Genomic DNA, 26,899 nt, shown 5'->3' on the forward strand with positions numbered 1-26,899 from the left:
ATCAACATTGTCTTGTTGATATTGTATCCCCAGTCATGTTTCATGCATATCTACTCTTCACACTAGAACACTGCAGTTCCTCCTTCCATTATCCCGAGGACATGCAGGTTCATCTATATCTTCACTACAGCACCATGACATTGTCTGATGATGCTTATGTGGGTCATTCAGTCCACAACGTACCTTATTACAATAGTCTACTTCATTTCAGAAATACAAGACTTACAACATTTATTGTTTCTTAAATATGTGCCAGAGTATATTTATATTTGATGTAGCAGTGTACTAGAGTCAAGTCTGTGAGGACACCCACACTGACATAATCCCATCACTGTTTGAGTAGTTCTCATCTCATGCACAGGAACACAGACATTCCTATACTTCCTGTTGTAAAGGGGTGGTGGGATACACTTGTGCTTAAAGCATTTGCTCGTCACGCCAAAGGACCAGGTACAATTCCCCAGCGGTACCAGGTGTGAAGCCAATTTCTGGTGTCCCCCCGCTGTGATATTACAAGAATATTGCTACAAGTAGAGTAAAACCACATTCGCTCTCACTTATTCCTCATAGATTAAAATGGTTTATTTCTGCAACAATACAGAATATATCCCAAACCTGAAACCATATTTTCATAATTTCCCAACCACAGTGACTTTTTCACCTCTCTCTGGTATTATCAAGCAACTGCTTCTAGCATTATTTGATAGCACAGCTAGGTTAAACAGTCCAATTACAATGGATTTAGAGATTGTTTAAAGTGGCAAGTCCATAATCTGTTCTTCCTTGAGGCAAGAGACAGACAGGCATGAAGAGGATGAGTTCTTGTGGCATCTGTAGATAAGCTGCAGATGGGTAGCGCCACCTACAGTGCTGCAGGTCATGCAGGGGGAGATAAGCTGGGGACATTAGATGTCTCCTGACATACACAAGCAGTGGGGCAGATAAAACCCTTCACTCTTGTGACCATTAGATGTGTTAACTCAACATGAAACTGTGTAAACTGTGATTGTAAGGAAATATGGTCAATCTGGCTATCTGTTTGAATCAGATAGGAAAACGTGCTTGCTTGTTTATAATTGTTTAATGTCCATGTGTTCCTGCTAAAGCTTACATGCATCCTCAAATGACTACCTACTATGACTGTGATTGTTTTGTAAAGTGGGTTGCTGTAGATAGAGCTATCAGTGCGGCATCACCCTGGAAACATATCTTCCACAGTTAACATCACTTTAGTTGGAGCCATTAAAGTCACATCAAGATGTGTTATATCCTAGAGTCAAGGTTTTTAAACCACCGATCAAAGTTCCTGTTTTAACTGCGCTAGGATTAAACTTGCATGTATCAACACTAACTCTTCATTCACATGACAAATCTTTCTTCTGACACAAACATCCTCTCAATATCTGGTTGTACATGTATGTAACAAATTATAATTATTAGATCTGAAATCTACTTCCTGTGATGTCCTACGTCAGCAAAGGTTTTCTTACATCAGCAACCAACATGTCACAAGACTGACAGAACAACTGCACTTGATAGACAGTTTATGCCAGCGTTCAGCCATCAAAATATGTCATTCTGATCATTTTTCTTCCAACTGAATTCATTATTCTTCATAAAGAGAATATTTCAAATGTGATGCTACATTATAACTCACTCATTGTGAAAAGAAGTTATTCAGACTTAATTTGATCATACTTCTGGCAATATTTCATCAGTTATTCCGCCCACTCATATATTCTATACACTTGTGTGTGGTATCTGATATAGCTCCATACATTGTTGATTGTATCAGCAACCCTTTATTGCTTACACAATGATTGCCAAAAACATCTGAGCAATACCATTTTTATCTTGTGACAGCTAAATTTAATTTCATGCTTCTATGCCCCAACACATACTATCAGTTTTGATAAGCCATTAAGCATTTACCCATTAACAATGTACGCTTAATCTTGTGCATACATTTATAACATTCATATTTACTGAAACTAAACAAAGTTGATAAACGAAACTGGGAATGTTTAAAAAAATTGGATTGCTACAGGCTCTTACTGCTGGCTTGTCAGGTGCTGTGACTATCTCAGTGAGTGACATGGACCAATGTGAGTGTGTGCCTTAATATATTTTGTTGAAAGACATGGTCAAGTTGGCTTTTATGCCCTGAAATGCACACTAATAATGTCATAAGAAAACTTATTTTTCATGCAAAGTATCATTTATTTCTCAGTCAAAACACATGCATACGGTAGCACTGAGTGAGTGAGTGAGTGAGTGAGTGAGTGAGTGAGTGAGTGAGTGAGTGAGTGAGTATGGCTTTACGCCGCTATTAGCAATATTCCAGTAATATCACGGGCGGAGGACACCAGAAATGGGCTTCACACACTGTACCCATGTCGGGAATCGAACCCAGGTCTTTGGCGCGACGTGCGAACGCTTTAACAACTAGGCCACCCGACCGCCCCTCGGTAGCATTGAACAGGCACTATGACACATTATACACATATTTAGTCTGATGGACACAAACTTGTCACTAGTTCGATGTTTTTGTGTAACCCACAAATTTGGTGGCTCATGGATGCTTAGTTCTGCATATGTATGGAGCATATGTATTTTATCTAGATCATGTAAAGCAAGTCTATTTAGTTTTACATCAGGGGTCAGGATATGCTCTCCGAAACTAATGGAGGAAATGAAGATAATTCATTCATATACATGTCTGGTATCACTCCAGGTATGGCCTGGGATTGATTCCAGGAGTATTTCTGCTTAAATTCAAATCATGGTGTGAATGGTATCCATGGATGCTGAAGTGTAAGTAGTTAGGCCAAAACAAATTAATTTTTAGACTTTCATTTGAAAATCAACTTGTTAATTTAATGTGGCCTTGCAAATATAAAACGCAATTTGATTGAATCAACATTCCATTGTGTAACAGCTGCAACATAACATGACTTCCTCACACGGGGCACAACATCATGTGTAGCTTGGCGAGAGTGGATTTCCTGGTAATAACTGGAACAGCAGGCATTAATAAGTTGGCCACAAGAGGAATAATTCATGTGACCACTTCACACACATCACAAAGCCATTTCCATTCTGTCACCTTGCCAAGACACTGGTTAGTGCCGAGATATTGGTCTGTGACATATCCCCCTTCCAACCTTTGCCAAGCCAGCACCTCATACTATCCCTATCATGGGGCTTGACCCTCCTTACCCTCCCTGACCCTTACACATCAATGAAGCTGTCCATGTACATCCCGATAAATCCCTTTGACCTTGGAAAAGCAATTATGGGGAGACAGGGCTAGTACAGAGAGTTCAGATTCCTGTCCATGGGAGGGGAGGGGAGTGGTAGCTGGTGTCTAGCTGACAACATTGCTCCAAGGCTAAATATGCCCTGTGGATAGTGTTATAGCCTATCCCCAGCGATCCATGGGAATTTGACCATTGGGTGTGATTCTATGCCTAGGGGCAGCAATTAAACACTATTATGTCACAACTGTTAGATAATGAGATACATAGTGCTCTGAATGGTACAACCAAGAGAAGACTAGATTCCCAATCTATATCTGAATTATACTGATATTTTTCATATATATTAAGTCAGTTCTTATCAACAATATGTTGCCACTTGTTAAATACAAATACATATATAAGTACCCATTCAAAAAAAACACCAATCATCCAATAACTGATAAAAACTTCCATGGAATTCAATACTTGTAAGTTCATGTCTTTTCATATTGGCATATCAATATTTTATTGTACTATTGTTGTTTTTTGTGATATTGCAACTTTTCTGAAATGGAACGTTACTGCCAAAATCTCATCTTACCATCCCAAGGCACTAAACCTGAGAGCACTGAAAGGTGCCATGTTCCCAATCTGCCAGCTCCTCTGAGTCAACAAAAGTAGAGGTACAAAATACCCAGACAAGACACTCTGTACAATTGATGCAATGGCATAAATACATACCACGAATATAAAGGAGCTCATTGATATAATTAATTACATAACCTTTTAAACAGTTCTCTTGTAGTTTGTTATTTGTATTCCGATATTTTCAAAACATATTGTCAATAATTTGGGCTTAATTATTTTATGAAAGCTGATCAGGACTCAAACATTTTCTAGAACTTAGGTAGTCATTTTATCATTTCTTTTTCTAAAGTGTAGAGTATGCATTCCAGGCAAAAGAATGTTTCTCATCTCAATTTCTTGTAAGTTAAAAAACAGTAAGATTACTGTTATGACAAACACACATTTCTCTGACTAAAAATCAAAAGGTACACTGAACATAAAGATCAGTGTTATGTAGAGCACATACACACACAGTAATGAGAAGAGTAGTTCCTTTTCAGGTAATCTGTTAAATAACTTCGAAGCCTTGATGCATATATTTCACAAATTTGAATTTTAAACTTCCCAGAATGGACTCTTTAACTTTTTTGCACATTTGGGAATTTCGGCACACAAATTGGTGCTCTCTTTTGATGATGCATCATTGAAACTGATATTCTCAAGGTAATTCTAATGATACTAAATTTCTGTGTATCTTCTAAGCTTTATTGATATTGCAAAAATCCAAGTAATTCCTTTGCCTCATCAAATTCTAAAGCAATTCACATCTTTCTCTTAAAGCAAATTTCATTTATTCAGCACTGAAGAAACCAAACACTATGTGATCCTAAAATCAATTTTATCCTTTCCAGGCAAGCAAATGTTTTAACACATGACATGCCATAAAGGAAACGATGGTCTTCACCTGAAACTACTGAAAGTTTGTTTTTTCCAGAAGAAGGCATGTATTTTAATTAAATTCCACCGTAAACACTGTCAATTTTCAAAAAGGCCAAGTGCTAAGAGGAAAACCTGGCTAATGTTGCATCCTTTGTGGTATATTTCATCAACAACAGCAATTATCTTGTCAAATGCCAGGCACCAGAAGCCAGCCACCACCTCAAGCCTCTCTGACATGGTGACTACAAATGAAGAACATGCTGATAATCCCCACACAAAAACTATCCACAAGAGGACCTGGGTATCATTTACAGAGAGCAAGTGTGTCTGAGGGAGAAGGTTGTAAAACTGTGCACTCTGTCACCCTCATAGCTAGGTGGTGTTTATGCTACCACCAGCAGACGGCAGCCTGGAGCAGACTGTTAGTAGCAGACGCCACTGTTCTTAGATTGTTAACTGTGGACAATTTCAAACAGGTGGCAGACAATGATCCCTCTTTACTATATGGAGACATGTTACATAATCTACATCCCCAAGAAAGACTTGCACTGACTGAGGATAATGCTGGTAGCCTTTGTATTTTGGGTAGCAAGTGAGTTGGGCTTAATCGCTTTGAACAGCATTTCACAAATATCATTGTGTGTCACTTTGAAGTAGGAGAAAATCCCACCAAAGTGATGCAGGTCTTAGAAGTTTACCAATTTGGTAAAACCCAAACACATGGTTTGACAAACCCTGTATTAATCAGAGAGAACCGGGACTTAAACAATAACAGGTTTCTGTCATGCTCAAGGGATGCAACTCTGCATAGTGAATTGCAGGGCCATCCGTTCCCCTTTGTTTTTTAAGTTGAAATAATAAACTTAAAGAGGTGAATTGTGGAAACCATTTCATTTTTTATAAATATTTCAGATCTACTGGTACTGGAGAAAGTTTAAAACAACTTGATGTATCACACCAATACATGCTTACGTCTGAGGGAAGTCTCATTACAGCTCAAGTCAATCTACCAGAAGTGCCACACTTGCAGACAAAGACCAACTCCAACTGACATGCCAACCAGAAAAGCTACCATCAGCAGAATGTCAAGGGCAGTCACAGAATGTCTTGCCATGGCTGGCCTCTCACAGATGGGACTGACAGAAGTCAAACGGCACCTAAAGTCAGTTGGCAGCTAGTTTCGTGAACAAGTATTGGACAATGAGGGTGCAAATGAGGACAGCAAATCACCTGAGCTGGTGTTCTGTCATGTTCTATGGACATCATGGCAACGATGAAGTGTGTAATGACCTTCCTTCCTTGTCTCATGGTGATCAGCTTCATACAGACCTCATAAACCAACCCCCTGGCTTGCAGGGTAATGAGAGCTGGTGTTTCAAGAGCTTGTCAAAGAGTTCCGTGTAACCACAGGATCCATTCCTACTCTACCAGGAAGCAGGAGGATCAGACTAACTGGGTGGGCAGCAGGTGCCCAATACTCAAATTAACCTATCTGCTACAGGCCTAATGAGCGATTTGGTTTGCTCACTGTGATGACCAGAAACATTTCACAAGAAATCATGTTCCTTTTGGATTTTAAATGTCACAATTGTCAGACATATCCGGCAACCTGCTGAATGTTTCACTTGTTGTACGTTTTATTGTGCCTGTTTCTAGAATCTGCTGCACTCCTTTCAATCACCTTGAACTTATATAACAATTTAAGTACATCAAGAAGACCCCCAAGAGATCATGTAGCATGTTTCTTGAAATTCCTATACTCCAACTATTTTAAGCACATTCTTTTTTCAAGCTTGTATTAGGGCAAGTGACCTTGACCTTCAATGTCATCCAATCATATGTCATACAAACTCCGCACTTACAAGTATAATGGTATAACAACAATGAATCAGCAATGGTGAAATTCCATCAAAACAAACAAAATTAAAAACAGGAGGTACTTTAATTTTGAAGATGATACATACAGAAAGAAGTGACCATCATAGAGATTGAAGTCCCCATTAGTCATATCCGCTTAGTCAGACAGAGGATTTGTATGTAGTCGACATACAGAATGTGAAATAACCACAGATTTTCATACCAGACAATTTTAAATATCAATGTTGGCAATCTAATAAATACCTCAAATATTGCAATCCTTGATGAGACTGGGCAGCACGACACAACACCAACAGACAAGCTTCCTATTAAAGCATCAATTTTCTCAAGAGTCAAATAAAATGAGACACTCGTGGTATTTGTCTCCTGGTTCTGTGGCCAAACCTGACTCCACTAATAGTACAGGCATATGATATCAACATGTTATTATCTGAAATAATTCCTCATAGTATAGTTATTTGTAAGCATTAGATTAACTTTGTAGCTTAATTTCATACACATCCTCATATTCTTCTCCAAAGACAAGAAAATTACTGAGATAAGGCAAGAAGGCTACTTATATTCATCTCATAGACATATTAGCCTGACCACAGTAGTGGCATCTTCCCCAGAACAGTATCCTACTTTAGTTTCACCCTTACCAATATTTGAGTGGAATTCCGGAGCCAGAGATAGGGCTTATATCCATACGTGCCATTGTGGACTTTTATCACAAATCTGTCATTTGAATGTTTAAAAAACAAAAACAGACTTAATATCTCTGCTACGCTTTTTGTAATGCGATCATTTTGTTCATAACATTTTCTTGCACATGGTAGTTTATTAAGTTCTTAAAGGAGGTGCACTTTCACCCAACACTATCAACAGCAGCAGTGAAAGACTTGCTCAGTCATACATGTATTTGCTTTCCTAAAACAAAAGAAGTCATAATCCTATCCTGAGAGATAAGCTATCACAATAGGAATGAATGGAAGTAAGTAAAGTTATATTTGATAGTCACAGTAGGAGTTCATAAATGTTCCTATGAAATTCAACTCCAAGAGGTTACAGAAGTCTTTCACATATTGTTAGATATTCTACATCCCAAGAGTTTACTGGAACAAAGTCTGCTATCACATATTGTTAGATATTCTCAACTTCAAAATATTCCAGGAATAAAGTCCTTTATACTTCACTTTTGACCTCGATGCCATGGTTTCTAAATATGTTTAATGATGTATTGGATGATACATCTTGATACAGCTCTCCTTTTCATTCATATACTATATCTACAGGTTTCTATGTCATCATGACATTATTAATTATGTAAAGGATTTCTTATAATTCTGGACTTGTATAAAGTCTATGTCACAGGAACAAGCCACCAACATTCCAACTCTCAAGAAGCATTGGAGACTTTTCATGTTTTGATTATATTTTTTTAGGCAAATATTTTATGACTGTTTCAGTCAGTTGTGATATCTAAACACCACATTAAATAGAAATGGGTAAAGAAATGTTTGGTACATTATTTCCCTGGGTTCTGACAATACACCAACCATTTTATTTTTAATTATTACAAACATCTCAGAGGTCACATGACGAAAGAAGGTGCACTGGTTGAATCCCCTAGAAAATATGGATATAACATATCACATATTGATAGATATTATCGTCTCAAAAAGGTTACAGGAAAGTCTCGTTTCACGTGGTGTTGGTATTTTTTCAGCTTGGTTGGGTGAGAATGTTCGTTCACGTAGTTATCTTGGGCTGTTGAAGCAAACCATGACGCAAACATGGTCCTGATTAACCATCTCTTCCACCTATCACCATGTTTCTGGTGGGGCAATATACCCACCTATCATATCCAAAGTGTACAGCATAGCACAGCCTACTGACATTACCCAGACATCTGGGCGACACTATCATTGCAAGACAGAGTGTGCCCATGGATTCGCTTGACACATGGAAAATAAACTGTATATTTACATATCAGGAAACGGTTATATGATAAAGAAGATAAATTAAAATTCTTTCTTTAGAAAACACTTTTGCATCGATGATGAATCTATCAATCCATAATAAATATGCCTCTGGTCAGCCAGCAGTGAATGTGTGTGTGTGTACATGGATTTAAGGCCACTTTTAACAGTATTCCAGTTATATCACGGCGTGTCAGCTTAATGCGGGAGGAAAGCCCGAAGTGATGCAGGTCTCGGACGTTTACCACTTCGGTGAAACCCACGGGTATGGTGCTGACAAACCTAGAAACATAATCGGGGCAAACCGGATTCGAACCCACAACCATAGGTTTGTGGCATGCCCAAGGGACGCAACTCCTTAGACGACTGGGCAACCCATGCCCCCCCAGCAGTGAATGGGTACCCAGTAGGAGGAGATGGTAATGTGACTGTTAACCTTCTAGCACCTTACAGGCTGAGGGGTTGCATACTCCCCAGGGAGCTGAGAATGAAAATTGGGTGCACACTGATCCAGTGACAGGGGTAATAATAAGATCTTCTGATATTCAATACGCTAGATTGAATAATCTTCCTGATCAACAATATGCTAGATTCAATGAACTTCGCTATCAACTAAACTCTAGATTGAATGATCTTCATGATCAACAATACACAAGAATGAATGATCTTCATGATCAACGATACACAAGAATAAATGATCTTCATGATCAACAATACACATGAATGAATGATCTTCATGATCAGCAATACACAAGAATGAATGATCTTCATGATCAACAATACACATAATGAATGATCTTCATGATCAACAATACACAAGAATGAATGATCTTCATTATCAACAATACACAAGAATGAATTATCTTCATGATCAACAACACTCTAGATTGAAATATTATCTTTATGAACAGCAATACAAAAAACACAACACATAAACAAGCATACATTAACTACTGTCAGTGTTGTGTAACACTGGAACAATGTTTCACATTCAGCATGGGTATTTCAGTAACAGAAATAACTACACTATTATTGTGGAACAACAGTTCCATATATTCAGTCATTAATATTCATAAACAGGAACATTCGATGCATAGTTTTACAGAAAATGTGTGACACTTTCATTTTTTACATGTTAATGAATGCTGAAGCATAGCTGGCATTTATGGAATATTAATGAAACAGTGAACGAAAACAGGCAAAAGCAATTTCTGTCCTGGGGGATTAACGTCAGAACAAGGCTAAACTGGAAAAGAAAATGAATCCGAAAGCTATATTTTGAAAATACCAATAGCATGTGACAATAACGTGAAATAATATACATAAATTTGGTTGTTGTTTATCAAGATTGTCAAGATTAAACCATGTTTTCAGAATGTTGAAGTGTTCATAATTAAAACATGTTTAATATCAGAATAATCTTCTACATTGTCTGCAAAGTTTCAGATTTTCAATCCAGTGTGCATAAATGTTAATACACTTTCACACTTGTGTCTCTGTCAAAGGAAACCATGAACAGGTACGGAAGTGACCAATTCACTGTACCATCATCCATCATCCACAGGCCCTGGGTACGCTATGGGGGACAATTAGAGGTCACATCCCGGGCATCTCCATAGAGGATGATCATAACTGCGAGTAATTATGGTATGGACTTGATATTTGTGGCAGTCTGTAATTCTCATTTGTCCACTTGTTACACTAAAGACTATCAATTTACTATATTTGGTTTTGGTTATTCGAACACTTGAAGGACTCAAATGTTGCTGCATTGGTATATATTGGTGTGTACTGGTAATGTAATATAATATTTATTGCAGAAACGTTCCATTACGGGACAGATGCAATTTTAAAAGACAAGACATTGTATACATAAATACAGACATACATAATTTACATTCCTGTAGACACATACAAAAAGAAAACAATCAATATTACATATTTGATGATATTATTATACATAAAATGTCAACGGTTGATTATGAAGTGGACTTTTTTGTTTGAAATGATAGATATGGAAACAAATGCAGTTGATATTGACTGCTTCATTATTTGACAGGATGTAGTGAAATAATTTGTCTTCATGACTGTGGACATTTACATTTACATTTTGACTGGGTAATTTTCCAAAGAGTATATTTCTTTCTTGAGTGTGTTTAATACAGTGAAGTAAGTTGTGTTTTTCTTCATCAATGGTTGAACATGTGGAGCATAGCCTCTGAGGTAGTGGGGTTGGTGGCTTTGTATGTCTTCCAAGTTCAATATTTAATTTATGGCTACTTAATCTTAGTTTAGAAAAGTGCACTCGATATTTTCCTACTTTAGAGTGACTGAGATAGGGTTCTAATTATGTTTCATTTTTAACTATCCTGTATGTCCCAAGTTTGTTTCCTGTGCCTTGAAGAGATTCCTTGAAGAGGGAGTTGAATTTAGATTTGATTGTCTCTTTGAATATTGGTGATGGGAAAATTGTGATTTCCTAAGAACAGACTGAGCTGGTAAACGCATCCTAATTGTTATTCACCAAATATGTACATTCTGTAAAAGCGTTCTGAAGTATTATGTTTTTTGAAGAACAAACATGGTGATAAAAATTAGGTATTTTGATTAATACTGTGTAGATAAGAGGGTAGAGTCCTAGTATTGGCACATTAGTGTCTAGTGAGTTGTTCCCCGTAGATGTAGCTGGGCAAAGTAGATGAACGCAATGGTCGAACAATTGCATCCAAAAGTGGGAGAGATATGACAATCAGTATTGGGAGAAAAGGTGCAGATAATTTACACGTAAATTATAAGAATATGTGGAATATGCTAGATTCAATGAACTTCGCTATCAACTAAACTCTAGATTGAATGATCTTCATGATCAACAATAAACAAGAATGAATGATCTTCATGATCAACGATACACAAGAATAATACCAAGAAAGACCAAATTTACCCGCCCCCCTGTTCATAATACGGATTTGACATTGTCAAGGTTGGATTCCATTCAGGGAGTTATCATTATTTAAATACGGGTAAATATTTTGAAAGCTTGAACATTTTATCAACATCCTAAAGAGGCTGTACATAATATTGATATTTCAAAAAGAAATAAATGATGTGTTTCGTAAAATAAAACACAGCAGCCCCTCATGGTTTATTTTCCCTGCAGTGTTTGATTTATGATAAACAACGACCACAAGTCTTTTATTTCTTAAATGCAGGCACTTGGTGTGTACTAGTATTGGTGTACTAGTATTGGTGTACTGGTATATACATGTACTCATACTAGTGTAGTGGTGTATGCACCTAACACTTGAACCACTGATCTATCAAATGCCCTACTTGTAGCAGTGAATGAAGCTGTCGGTGACACTGTGAATTTCATGCTATGAGGAGCCAGCAACTAATAGAGGCTTGTAGCTCAAATGAGTACCTTGGCTGATGACATGTCAGTTTCTGACATTTTCTGACAACTTAATGAGTTGGCTTCCCATTTAGAGGCCCGGTGGTCAATGGGCCCAGTTGATATTGGAATGGTAATTGGGGTGAGAGGAACTTCTACCAATGGAAATTACCTGCATCCTCACAGTCAAAACCCTTAACATGATAGAACACAGAAGCCAAATTTGTCCAGTTACTAAACTTCCTCCACAGTTTGTGTCTGTATTAGAGGAAATGATTGAAAGTGAAGTTTAACCAGTGAACTATGATAGGTTCATCATGGCTGACATTTTGATGAAAAGTCCAGTAAAATTTTGATTCAATGACATCAATACATATACAATATATCTATAAAACTAATTCACATCTTTGTCAAGGAATCGTTAGTACCATATAAGGTGCCCTCAAAAGAATGGGGTCAGGAGGCAGGGATGTCTAGAGTGAGTGAGTGAGTGAGTGAGTGAGTGAGTGAGGTTTCTCTCTGTTGTATCATGACATATTACCACAATGCTGGATGGAAACCCTGAAGTGATGCAGGTCACTGGTACTTACTACTTTGGTAAAACCCAGGAGTCTGGTGTGGTAATATCAATCCAAGGTTCATAATCAGGTCAAATCTGAATTGGATCAGCAGATCCTGGCACATCTAAGGGAAACAGCTCTGCATAGTGAGAACCTTAGGGCCATGGATATGCCTGACTACAAGACGACCACCTGTAAGGACCTCATGAACCCTGGCCAGCTTACACTGAAGTGTGATGTGTACCCTAATGGTTGATTCTTCCTATTTTACAATATTTCATTTTGTAGAGTAACAGACCAGGTCATCGGAATCAGGGCAGAACGCACAGACAGCACCACAGACACCAGACTCTGCCAACACTATTTGGAGGAACCTGTGGCGTTTCTTTATCAGTGAACCACATGAAATATCTAATTCTGTTTTCGGGCAATCTTAATGGCACTGCTTAGGTTGCTTGCAAACGTCAGTTGCATCAGCTATCAGATGAGATCGTGGGCATCATCAACATCACTACCTCAGACCAGTCCACATACAGGTACAGTCAGCAGAGGGAGCTTGAAGATGCAAAAACTTTTAAAAAAACACTACATTTTTACTGTTTCTGTCATGAAGAAGATGAATTTTATGTTCAAACTCTTCCTTGTTTTGTTCCACTTTTATTATCAACAGTATAAGTTTTGCATATATATTTTGCACAGCTCTCATATCTTTAATGAAATGACCTGGCAATATTTCAGCAGTACCATGGTGGGGACACTAAAATGGCTTCACACAAAGCAGCCATGTAGATCATGGAACCTTCAGCACACAAGCAGGGATTTACAGGACGCAAAATCCTGCTTCCTGTATGCAGGTACATTGGGACAAAAAGTATGTAGAGTGCATCCACAGGGAAGGAGAAAATGTTTAATTGCATAATAAATAGTATGCTTCATGATCTTCTCTCGCCAGAACTTACAGAATTATTTCAGTTGGAAAAGTCCATTGCTATAGGCCCCTAAGGGTTTGATGTAAGGTCATATGAATATAAATATATATATATATACAACTAGCTGCTTTACTTCTTTTAGTCTCAATTAAATGTGTTTTTTATGGTTTAAATCAAGGCTTGGCACAAAATTAAAAAATCTTTTGTACCACTGATGCTATTTTGAAATATACATTTCTATATTGTAAACTTTCTGATACATCAGATGCTCTGTCTTGATCCTTGTTCCAGCCTACCATTTCTTCCCTCAGGAGGTTCATCCATATAACCTTCCACAAGGAAATGGAAGTAAATGTTATACTTATGTTTGATGTCATGCAGATCCCTATCTATCATGGTTTTATGCTACAGCATAGGTTGTATTGGTCTCAGATCAACTTGGCCAGGCAGGAAATCAATTTCTACCCAAAGGGGTTCGGGGACACCTTTCCATCTTCATCCTTACCATAATCTAGGTCAAGGTCATATGTCATTCGTAACTAGAAATGCCAATCCAGATTGACATCTGAATTCTTCAATAATAAACAGTCAGGCAGAAGAAGTTTATCAGCTGCAGTGAAGTGTGAGATTGTGACAGTTTCCATCTCCCAATAATAGTAGGTGAAGACTCATGCTGTTGTGAAAGAGGCACAGCATGACTTGAGTGACAATGCTGCAATTAGTCATCATACAAGACTTCATACAACTCTAAAATGTGTAAACACTGTTAGAAGGACTGTGCCACACTCTAGGGGAATGTCTGTATGAAATGGCCTAGTAATGGGTTGTAATTCTGCCATGGCCGCCAGAAAAGAACCAAATCAATAACCAGAGTGCCAAAATGGTTACCAAGGAATTTGGTTTCTAACATCCCAAATATTGGAGCACCAGCTTCCTCATTTCAAATATTGGAATTTCACTTGTACCATTTAAACATGGTTCCGAATGGCGTATTTCAAATATTGATACTTAACAGCTAGGGCAAAGGGAGGGCTTGCTCGTAACGACTGCCGACAAACTGCGTGTAATTTGGTAATGGGATAAATAGTGATTTGCAGCCAGGAAATACAAATGAAGGATATAGCTGACAAATGATGGTAAATTCCCTTCTGGAACAGTTTGCCCATGCTTGGCTGCCAAGTTTGTCTCCAGTGTGGTTTTTACTGATGTATTTCCCATGTACAAGCCACATTAACCTTTGACCTTGTATCAATGAAGAGGTCAAGGATAAAATTGCAACACTGGAAAATGATCAATGCAAGTTGTGTGCTCACTTTCACATTATTGATGTGGAAACAAATTGGTTTCATACAAGCTACATCCATTGCAATCATCAATACTTGGTCACTTATATTTCCCATCAAATAAAATCTCATATACACTCAGTTCGTAATGTTGAGAGCTGTAAATATTGGAGTTTTGGTTGGGATCAAATATTGTATTTATGGATCATACTCTTTGTTCCTTTGATATTCATAAGTGCCTGCATAGAAAGATGCCTGTTCCAGAATTATGGAATAACCGGTATATGTGTAGCAAGATCTTTCACAGGGAACTTTCAGCATGAAAGGATTAACAAGTTATTTACATGTTGTCAAATATCAAGTTCCAGTTTTACAATCTCAAGCCGATATCAAATACTATATCCAACCTAGTTCTACAATCTCAAGCCTATGTCAAAATACTATATCCCGCCCAGTTCTACGATCTCAAGCCGATATCAATACTATATACCGCCCAGTTCTACGATCTCAAGCCGATATCAAATACTATATCCCACAAGTTCTACGATCTCAAGCCGATATCAATACTATATCCCGCCCAGTTCTACAATCTCAAGCCGATATCAAATACTATATCCCACCAGTTCTACGATCTCAAGCCTATATGTTTCCATTTTCATTCAAGTACCGTTGACTTCAGAAGTTAAAGCTCAGTAAATGGAGAGTGTGACAGTGTGTGCTGATGTTAAAAACATAACCTACAGTAGTTTAGCTGTATTTTAGAACAGGTTCATAAAATAATATTTCACAATATACAAACTTACCTACTAAAAATTTAAATGATCCTGGATATTTCAATATGCTGCTTGCAGCATTGTTTATAGGATGCAGTTACCTCCCCCGATACAGCCTCTATCTCAGGTGTGAATGATGATGAAACACACTGTGAACAATCCTTGCAGAGATAGCTAAGTCTACCGAAAACCAACTTCAGAAAAATGTCTGTGATAACACAGGAATCATATTACTCAAGCCCAAGGTAAGGATCTTTCTGAATCTCATGAGAGACAGCAAAGATAAAATGCCACTACTTTCAAGCAGAGTTGTGCTCAGATGCACGAAAACTCGTTCAATGGTTTGAAGATGCTAAAAATTCTTGTTTCAACAAGAAGGAAAAAACGTCTTTTCCACCTTTTTGGCGGGAATAGTGCATCAACATAATCTGCTTAGGCCTGTTTAGCTTACAGAAACCTGACCCATTAGTTTGGAGGTATGAACCAGCCTTGAGGTAACCCATTGGGGAGCCTTGCTTCAAGGCTGTACTGAAAGATATAGTCCATGGATGTGTTGTAATTCTATTCTCCTAAAAGGCAAGTCTAGATATGTGGACATCTAAGGAATCCGGTCTCTAATAGGGACAACTTGTTATTATTAACAGAATCTAGAAATAATGATTTAAACTAATGATTATTGCCTCAGAGACTTGTGCAAGTCTAGCCATTGGGCAGAGAGTGGTGAGCGTGTCTCTGTGTCTTCACTACAAGGCTCAGAAATACTCTGCTATTAACTTCATGCTTCCTCTTCCGATATTTATGCTTCACAAAGGCCAGACTGACTGGGTAAAACATATGCTAGCTAGCATCATCGCTTATTACCTTTCAATACGTCAACGCTATCCAGTATGGCCCTGCCATCATCACCGATCTCAACAAGGTGATTAAACAGCCAGTAGTGGCTCAACACACTGACACACTGAATTTGTACTCCAATATATTGCAGAGTTGTTTGGGGAGGGGGAGAGGGGAGAGGGGGAGGGGAAGAGGGGGATGGGAGCCATTCCTTACTGCGCAGATCATGCTATGCCACTTGAGTATCACACTTCATAGAACATGTTTATTTTATGTCTATTACAGACGCGTGTCAACATACTCAGGATGTAGTTTCCAAAAGCTGTGTCTAGTTTTGTTTGAACTGAAACACAACTCATAATGTTCCACCAGAAATCTTTTCATACATATTACATATCCCATCATAGGAAAGTGATTACTGACAGTTGTACATACCATTTTAATGGCAGGAGACTGGCCCATGTGTAAATGAACAAGAGGAATCAGATGACACATCCCTATCAGTCTTTGCAAAGTTTCATGAAAAAATAATATTTGATGCTTTTTAGATATGTTGTAAAAAGTAAATGATTAAAGCCAGATAGACTAGTTCCTCTTGCATTAATCACTTCGGAGCTACCAACTGGGACTGAGTGAGTGAGGAAGGACCATTAATATCTCAAGGGACACCAGAGCAGTGTGAACTGGCAAATCCAGAACAAACATTTTGTTTGTTTTGTTGTTTAATGCCCCATTCAGCAATATTCTAGCTTTATGATGTTGGTCTGTAAATAATCAAGTCTGGAGAAGACAATCCAGTCATTGACATCATGAGCATCGTTTCATGCAATTGGGATACGATGACATGCATAAACCAAGTCAGCAACCCTGACCACCCAATCCCATTAGTCGCCTCTTACGACAAGCGTAGTAGCCTCTTATGTCAAGGTTTATGAAGACCTGTTCTACCCTGCATCTTCACGGATACCAACCAGTGAGTGGGGACTTGTACTATCTCAAGGGACACCGGAGCAGTGGGAGCTAGCAATCCAGAACACACAATTCTCCTTGCTGGACAAGTATAACTCAGTGTTCAGGGTACTCCTCAACTGTTCTAGGGATTGCATCCAAAACACATTCAACAAAACATGAGAAAAATTCAATGTCTTCAATGTTTTAAATCTGTCACTTAAAAAATTGTACCTCGAGAATAGACCAAAAATTACCTCCAGAGTACTACCTAAGCTTAATGGAGAGTAAATGATATCGGTCACTTGGTATATGTAATCTCAATCATGCTATAAACATCATGCCAACCATCACACTTGGTACTGAACATGACACATGATATCAACAACGAAACTGAGAAGTTGATAAAACTCACCCCTAGTTCCAAGTATAAGTTTTGAATCAACCCTCTCAAGGGACAATTTGTACATGGTGGAACGTGATTTCGATATTTATTTCACTCCCCATAAATTAAAAGTTGTAAATAATATGTGTATGGTGATTTGCTTTCCAGCTTCACTGATGCAATTAGCGAGACTGTGAAACCAGTCTCTCATCAAGGGGACTAAATGTACATTCCATGTTTTCATGGCTTATTTATGTGCTTTTAAGGACCTTCGAGATGGGAAAGCAAAGAGCACTTTGAGGATAATATGAGAATGATGTTTACATGTTTGTGGCACTGAAACAAAGGAAATCCCCCACTTTGCAATAGACAGGGGGAAACAGTGAATATTGGTAAACCAGGAAGGCTTCTAGTATAACTCTTACTAGAATTAATGCTACAAGGCAGCCAGGTTAGTGGAAGGGACCGCCATATAATATTCTTGGGGGCAGTGTTTTATTGTTAGAAATTTCTTGTTGCCACTGCAACAAAAGAGGGAGCTGAAAGGCAGCTGAACAATTTCATTGGATTTCATTTATTTATTTTATTGGGGGGAAGAAGAGAAAGGAGAAGGAACAATTCTTCTTATTAAATTCAGGGTCTTCCCCTGATAATCAAACCGTCAGTCCCTATTGCCATGTTGGCCAGATACCATAAAGCATAAAGGGCATGTATGAGATAAACTTTTATTTAAAAAGAAAAAACATAGCTTTTTATTTCTTAAATTATTTATCATAAAATTAGAGGTAAAGTAAATATTAATTAATATTTCATGTTCTTGTTTTATTAAGTATGCAAACTGATTATTCATAGCTTCAATGGCTGTGTGTGAGGATGTAGGCAAATAAGAACACAATCTACATGTATTAAGAACTGACTTTAAAAATCTTTACCTTTATGGAAGCAAAAACATAAAAAACTGTGTTCACACTCTAAATCTGCGTATTTTGGTTTATTAATGAGTAAATAATCAGTTTGTGAGGTTATTATTGTGACATATTTTTTTATAAGAATTTACTTTAATATGTTCTTGAATTTATAGATGTATGAATATAAAAATACATTGTGCACACTGTGTAAACCCGCGTAGCATAGCAGATTTACACAAAGTCTGTAGACCGGTCAAATACCTTGAATGACTTGTAATTTATTATTTTCCATGCTGTATTAGGCCATTACATGTCTCTTTAATTTGAACATCATACTGGCAAGTCATCACAAATAAGAATTGCAGCTATTACCATTGCAATTTGAATGATTTTATTAACTAAGTGATAGTAATGACAATAGAAGGACAAAGCCACATGGGATAGTAACATAATTACTAGTTCCCCTGAAATAGTATTGGCCTAGGAGATAAGGGCAGGCAGCCATTTTGAACACACACAGATCATGACAATCTGCCATTCCTGCTCTGACAAAGTCTGCATGTAGGCCAACTACAACAGGAAAAGGGTTCATAAAGTCCTGGCCAGGATATAAAGGCAGGATCTAAACCATCCAATCTTTCAGGTCCGAATCAGGTCAGGAGTGTGGCCCTGCAGTGCCCTCCATATTGACAAGCCTCTCATATTAGCAGTCATACTGAGTACTACCCAGTCGCAGCCCACAGCTTGCAAACAACTGGTTATGATTAATATATATTCATACCAATTTCTAGGTCATTAGAAGAAAGGTGGTTTGAGGTCTTGATGCCGTCTTGTGTTGAGTGAATTAGTTGTAGGGGACTAGCATTTTAGGTGTTGATGCCATAAGTTCTGGTACCATTATCCACAAAACAAACTACAAGTATCCCATAAAAAAAGTTTCACATTGACTGAATGAGTGAGTGTTGTTTAATGCAGCAATTAGCAATAACCCAGCTGCATCACATCAGCCCATGTGTAGTCAAGTCTGAACAAGGAAACCCTTGACTAAAATCATGAACTCTGTTGGTTAGATGATGCACAATCATCCAAATCAAGGCCACCAGATGTCCCTCTTGGTCAACTTGTACGACAAGGCACAAGGCACTTAGGTTTATTCTGGATTCCCCTATTTTCCAACAACCTTTGACTTTCACTCTTAAGAATCGTGATCCATTTCAATTCTGTTTGACCATGTTATATAATATATATCTGATAGTAATGACAATATTCTACAGTCATGGCACTAGAGACCAAAAAGACCACACACAAAATCCAGCTAATGTCTAGAATGATTTGGCAAGTCTAGATTGCCTGATCTCTAGGCATTGTTCTGGGCTCCGCTTGAATTTTGCTTCTTGTTTTGTAGATGCATATGTTTATATAAGATAACTTTATTTCTTGGACAAACTTTATATATAGTATATCTGATAGTAATGACAATAGAAGGAACTGTATATATACATATACACATGTATATATATATATATTTTATACCAAAAGCCCAGGCAAGACTTAATCAAACTAAACCAAGTCTAGTTTCCTTGATTCCACAGCAGAAGAGGTGAGGTTATTTTGAAGAAGAAAAATTACAATTATTTTGAAAGAAATGTTTTGGTAGACTAAGTGTTAGTCTAGGGGACAGCTGCAGGCTACTGAACCTAACTGGACACAGACAGTTGGGAAGTAGCCATTTGTTTCATCATGTCTATTACTCTGGAAGGAAGTAGATCTGAGCAAGTCAGGTGAAACTCTTCATATGACTGTCCCATGTGACAGGATTTCAACATATGTTAGACTAAAACACATTTTACTCATAACGAGTGAAAAGGATTGGGTACAAGTAATAACAACTTAGATTGCCCACACCTACACATAAAATAAGCCGTAGCATGTACCACAAGAAAGGATGAGCAGGGCACTATGAGAATAGAATAGATCAAGAGCAGATATTTGCAGTTTAGTAATGTATTCTTGTATAGACAGAGGAGTATGTTTATTATTAGCTTGAGAAAGATTTGCATTGTCATATAATAGTAGTCATTAGATTCTAAACATATCACCAAAACTATCAGACAAAGTTGAGAGCAAACTTAGCGTTAGTGCACTGGAATGGGGCCTTCAAAAGTCCTCCCTTTAAAAAAGTTCTTCTAATATTGGAGAAATTCACATCACATACAAATTCAGTTCAGCAGTGAAGTTGTCAGCCAAGCATATGACACATGTAATTGATAAGCTACACTAATTCTCAGAAAGTTGGTTTTATATGTCAGAAAAGATAAGGAAATCTATTTTCCAGATTTCTTATATGTGGATGCTCCAACTATAAACACACAAAACCATGACTATGTACCAGATGCTGCTCAAGGAAAGACAACTAAAACAGTCATCCACACCTATCACAGCCCATACAAGTCCAGTCATCCACACCTATCACAGCCCATATATGTGTCCTGTCATCCACACCTATCACAGTCTGGACAAGTCCAGTCATCCACACCTATCACAGTCTGGACAAGTCCTGTCATCCACACCTATCACAGTCCATACAAGTCCAGTCATCCACACCTATCACAGCCCATACAAGTCCTGTCATCCACACCTATCACAGTCTGGACAAGTCCTGTCATCCACACCTATCACAGCCCATACAAGTCCTGTCATCCACACCTATCACAGTCCATACAAGTCCTGTCATCCACACCTATCACAGTCCATACGTGTTCTGTCATCCACATCTATCACAGTCCATATGTGTTCTGTCATCCACACCTATCACAGCCCATACAAGTCCAGTCATCCACATCTATCACAGCCCATACGTGTCCTGTCATCCACACCTATCACAGCCCATACAAGTCCTGTCATCCACACCTATCACAGCCCATACGTGTCCTGTCATCCACACCTATCACAGCCCATACGTGTCCTGTCATCCACACCTATCACAGTCTGGACAAGTCCTGTCATCCACACCTATCACAGTCTGGACAAGTCCTGTCATCCACACCTATCACAGCCCATACGTGTCCTGTCATCCACACCTATCACAGTCTGGACAAGTCCTGTCATCCACACCTATCACAGTCTGGACAAGTCCAGTCATCCACACCTATCACAGTCCATACGTGTCCTGTCATCCACACCTATCACAGCCCATACGTGTCCTGACATCCACACCTATCACAGTCCATGCCTATCACAGCCCATACGTGTCCTGACATCCACACCTATCACAGTCCATACATGTCCTGTCATCCACACCTATCACAGTCCATACGTGTCCTGTCATCCACACCTATCACAGCCCATACAAGTCCTGTCATCCACACCTATCACAGTCCATACGTGTTCTGTCATCCACACCTATCACAGCCCATACAAGTCCTGTCATCCACACCTATCACAGTCCATACGTGTCCTGTCATCCACACCTATCACAGTCCATACGTGTTCTGTCATCCACACCTATCACAGCCCATACAAGTCCAGTCATCCACACCTATCACAGTCCATACGTGTCCTGTCATCCACACCTATCACAGCCCATACGTGTCCTGACATCCACACCTATCACAGTCCATGCCTATCACAGCCCATACGTGTCCTGACATCCACACCTATCACAGTCCATACATGTCCTGTCATCCACACCTATCACAGTCCATACGTGTCCTGTCATCCACACCTATCACAGTCCATACGTGTCCTGTCATCCACACCTATCACAGCCCATACGTGTCCTGACATCCACACCTATCACAGTCCATGCCTATCACAGCCCATACGTGTCCTGACATCCACACCTATCACAGTCCATACATGTCCTGTCATCCACACCTATCACAGTCCATACGTGTCCTGTCATCCACACCTATCACAGTCCATACGTGTCCTGTCATCCACACCTATCACAGCCCATACGTGTCCTGACATCCACACCTATCACAGTCCATGCCTATCACAGCCCATACGTGTCCTGACATCCACACCTATCACAGTCCATACATGTCCTGTCATCCACACCTATCACAGCCCATACGTGTCCTGTCATCCACACCTATCACAGCCCATACGTGTCCTGTCATCCACACCAATCACAGCCCATACGTGTCCTGTCATCCACACCTATCACAGCCCATACGTGTCCTGTCATCCACACCTATCACAGTCCATACGTATCCTGTCATCCACACCTATCACAGCCCATACGTGTCCTGTCATCCACACCTATCACAGTCCATACGTATCCTGTCATCCACACCTATCACAGTCCATACGTATCCTGTCATCCACACCTATCACAGTCCATACGTGTCCTGTCATCCACACCTATCACATCCCATACGTGTCCTGTCATCCACACCTATCACAGTCCATACGTGTCCTGTCATCCACACCTATCACATCCCATACGTGTCCTGTCATCCACACCTATCACAGTCCATACGTGTCCTGTCATCCACACCTATCACAGCCCATACGTGTCCTGTCATCCACACCTATCACAGTCCATACGTATCCTGTCATCCACACCTATCACAGCCCATACGTGTCCAGTCATCCACACCTATCACAGTCCATGCCTATTCTGTCCCGCAAGTACAATGTCTGGAGCCTATTCTTGGTGTCTCCACCATGATGTGGCTCAAATTACTTCTGGACTAATATTTGATTTATTACAGTTTGTATCCAAAACATAAACATCATGATATTCTTGAAACATTGCTGAAAAACTAGACCAGACCAGCAGAGTGAAAAGTATTTAGCACATTTCAGGGGCATAAAAACTAAGCAGTGTGTGTGCTTGTGCTATGTTTTTTTATGTTTCAACTGAACTTTTACAAAATCCCATGAGTGAATAAATTTGAATTTGTCAGTTGCTTTTTTACACCTTAACATTTCCTGCAAAAGAGACATTCAAACACCCTTAGACATTGATGCTTAATTTACCCACTCCAACTGTGACTAAAATCTAAAATATTCTCATCTGGCAACTGTGCAATTGGAAAGCTGGCATTTTTAAATTTACCAGAATAATACATCCTTGCTTTCTTCCAGCTCAAAGAAAGAGGATCACTTTGTTTTCGAATTTGTAAATGCTTGAATTTCAAACACCCATAAACACAGACCTTGGAACAAAACCACTGTCAAGAAACAGATAAGGGTTGCATTGCAAATCAGGCATGAGTACAGAAAGAGCATCCTTTGAGAAAGTTGAGTTAAGGTGGAATAAAGGTTAAAAGGGATCAGCGCTTTCTTCTGCCAAGTCCAGGGTAGAGTGTTCATTAGCATTGCAACAGCAGCTGATTGACCACGATTGCTTCTGCTGCTGACATCCATGAAACAATTCCTAATGAGGAGCACCCATGATGACCTTTAGTTATTGTTTCTTCTTGAAACTTGATGAGCAAAGTTGACGAGCAATGATACAGGAAAGACTCTCATAAGTAAGGACCCTTCTGCAAATCAAGTAATTTCACAGATGAAGGAATCTAAACTTTCAAGTAAAGAGGCATTACAATGAAGACGAAGATCCCAACCCGATCAACAACCTCAACAGGAATGTGCTACAGGCAGGATAATGTGTACTTGCTTTGTTTGATCATGATCAAAACACTTATCAAAGCATTTCCAAAAGTAACATTCAGATTTAGAATGATTTATATTCTCAGCTAATTGTACTGTACAGCTATTTTGAAATCTGTATTCACATTCATGTACCTTAGAAACATAACAAAAGCTTTCTTCTACACAAATGTTTTAAACTGTTACAGGGCATTATTAATCTGTTCCTTCACCTAACCATTGTCTCTCCATCCATCATCTTCCCCAGGTCTTAAGTGCATTAGGTGAAACAAAACAGACAGTAAACTGTTCTTTTTCCAAAATACTGCCAAGTTCATTTAAAACATGCTTTTTTTTCGAAAAATATATGTTAAATGATGGCAAAACAAAGATAATGAGTTAACTTAACATTTGGATTTTACCATCTTGGCACATTTTCCATGCAGGAAATAAGTTAAATATGGATGCAAAATAATGTCAGTGTTTTACAGCAGAATCTGCCATTGTTCCCTGAAAAACCACAGAGTGAAGTGACACGTTTCCTGTACATACATCATGTGATGCCTAATCACCACCTCATCCCATGGAAATAGATGGAAAACAAAATTGGATGTAAAATATCCCCTTGTCAGAGTGTCAGAGAAAACAGGAAACCGCTATTAGCATTAAGTTCCAAGACAATACAAAATGGCTGTGCCATAAAACAAAGCCAGTACTTTTCTGGTTGTCTTTTCAAAAATCAATTAAGTGCCTTGTATTGTTATAGACATAATTAAAAGATGAAAACTCAAGTTGCAGATTCAATCCCATGGGCTCTTCAAATGATTATCTATGTATTCTCATCATGTTACAAATTGCATAAATATATTTTTAAATATTTAAAGCCAGTACAGGTGCTTTTACATGATAAAATAAAATTGTGTAAAACATTAATATTCAGATCTATGTTTATATAAATGTATTATTATTATGAAGTTATTTTTCTTTAAATGATTTGCATAGTGTTTAATATCTCTCTATATACTTTAGCCAAAAAAAATGGTTTGATTTAAAAAAAAAACTGCTCATATTTATTGGTTGATTCTAACAATCTTATTTTGATATTTGATTAAATGTACCTAAACTACAACTTTTGCTAGTTTCAAAATATCCTTAGGTCAAACACATATACTATGATTTGCTTACAACTGACCTAAGTTGTGAAGTCCATCGCATGAGAACCACAAAATATAGTTTCTTGGATTTGGATAATGAAATGTTGCAATAATCAATAACTGACTCCTGGTCTTTGGCTTGTATAAGTGTATCTCCTTCCCTGTGTTCCTTCATCAGAGTCTATGACATATGTATACAAGTATATCATGAAGTTAGAACAGTGCCAGTTGGCAGGGCTACAACCCACAGGAGATACAAGTGCTTCACCACTCACAAGTGCAATGGAAACAAGCTCTTCACTACATGTGCGAATAAATGTTTGCATTTTGTGACTGACACTTTCCAGCTGTGAGTCTCTACCTCAAAGCGCAGTTCCCGATCTTTCCCTGCTCCCTTCCCCGCCCCTGCAGTCCAACCCCCTTAAACCTGCAGCAGCAGCTTCTGCACATCTTCTGCCACAGGCTGTTTAATACCTGATCTTTGATCTCAGGTTCAGGAGGAGACAAGAACAAATTTCATTGCCCTTAACGGTTGGTTTATGAGAGCTCTTATGTGTCGTGTATGTGCTGGAGATATTTCTCACAACATCTTTAGGTACTCTAACCTTGTTTTTTCAGAGAATAATCTTCTCCATCAGAAACATGGAGTAGCTACAGGGTAGTACAAACATGTACCTAAAATTCATTACATTAACATTAACAGCTGAATAAAGATCAAATGCCTTCAAGTAAGACATGTAAATGTCATTTTCTGGTAAAATATCAAATTTGAAAAAAGACTGTATCACATACAGAGACAATACCTTATCAGTTTTAACTAGAGGAGATTATCTTTAGACAATATTTTCATTTTCTGCACACTCACATGAGGAAAACAGCTGAAACTTTAAACAATTCTGAAGTCAAATAGTGCAGTATTTGGTGTAGATGTGGAACCATTACACTCTCATATACTGAATAAACTGACTTGTCTTTGATGTTCAACAGGAAAATGGAAAATGTCCTCAAATTCAGGGCAGATAAACACAATGAGATATGCTACAACCAAAACAAACAATCAGCTCCCAGAATGGAGTAACTTACATGAGGTTGGGAGCTGTAGCGTTGTACAGAAAAACACCATGCTGAAAAGCACACACATAGTGCTGACATATGCCTGTTCTTATCAAACATTTAAACAGATTCTTGGCTTACAAATTGTCATTCAGGACAGCGATCACATGGTAAAAACAGATTTGGATGCATATACTGGACACAAAAAAGCAAACTTTTTGACTGCTTGCTGGTATAAAAACAAGCACTGTCTGCAAAACCTTCATTTCATCGATGGTTTGAAGTTTTTGCACAGAAAACTGGTTTGCACAATATTTTTGTGCTGTCACAGATAAGTAAATAAAGTCAGTTTGGTTTACAAGCCCACCACTTTGTTTATTTTTTCCTTACAGGAATTGAAAATGGTAAAGAAGACAATATTCTTGTAAATATGTAAATGATGCCTGAAAGAGAATAAGTGTTACAACATCAAGATTATTGTGTGAAAAACAGA

The 26,899-nt window shown here is 38.4% G+C and overlaps 2 protein-coding genes across 3 annotated transcripts in view; one reads left to right on the top strand and one right to left on the bottom strand.

The window, feature by feature from the left end:
- LOC139476196 (furin-like protease kpc-1) overlaps positions 1-26,899 on the bottom strand; it is a 222,526-nt gene that overhangs the window by 57,552 nt on the left and 138,075 nt on the right. The gene's annotated exons all lie outside the window — the stretch shown is intronic.
- Positions 12,699-21,852, top strand: LOC139473684 (uncharacterized). The gene is made up of 4 exons (XM_071256388.1): positions 12,699-12,786; positions 13,756-13,812; positions 15,689-15,765; positions 21,037-21,852. Exons 1-4 carry the CDS (start codon positions 12,699-12,701, stop codon positions 21,850-21,852), a joined length of 1,038 nt encoding a protein of 345 aa, XP_071112489.1.

Source organism: Haliotis cracherodii, unplaced genomic scaffold (assembly GCF_022045235.1).
Source record: "Haliotis cracherodii isolate W230 unplaced genomic scaffold, xgHalCrac1.p SCAF_1, whole genome shotgun sequence".
NCBI classification, from domain to species: domain Eukaryota; kingdom Metazoa; phylum Mollusca; class Gastropoda; order Lepetellida; family Haliotidae; genus Haliotis; species Haliotis cracherodii.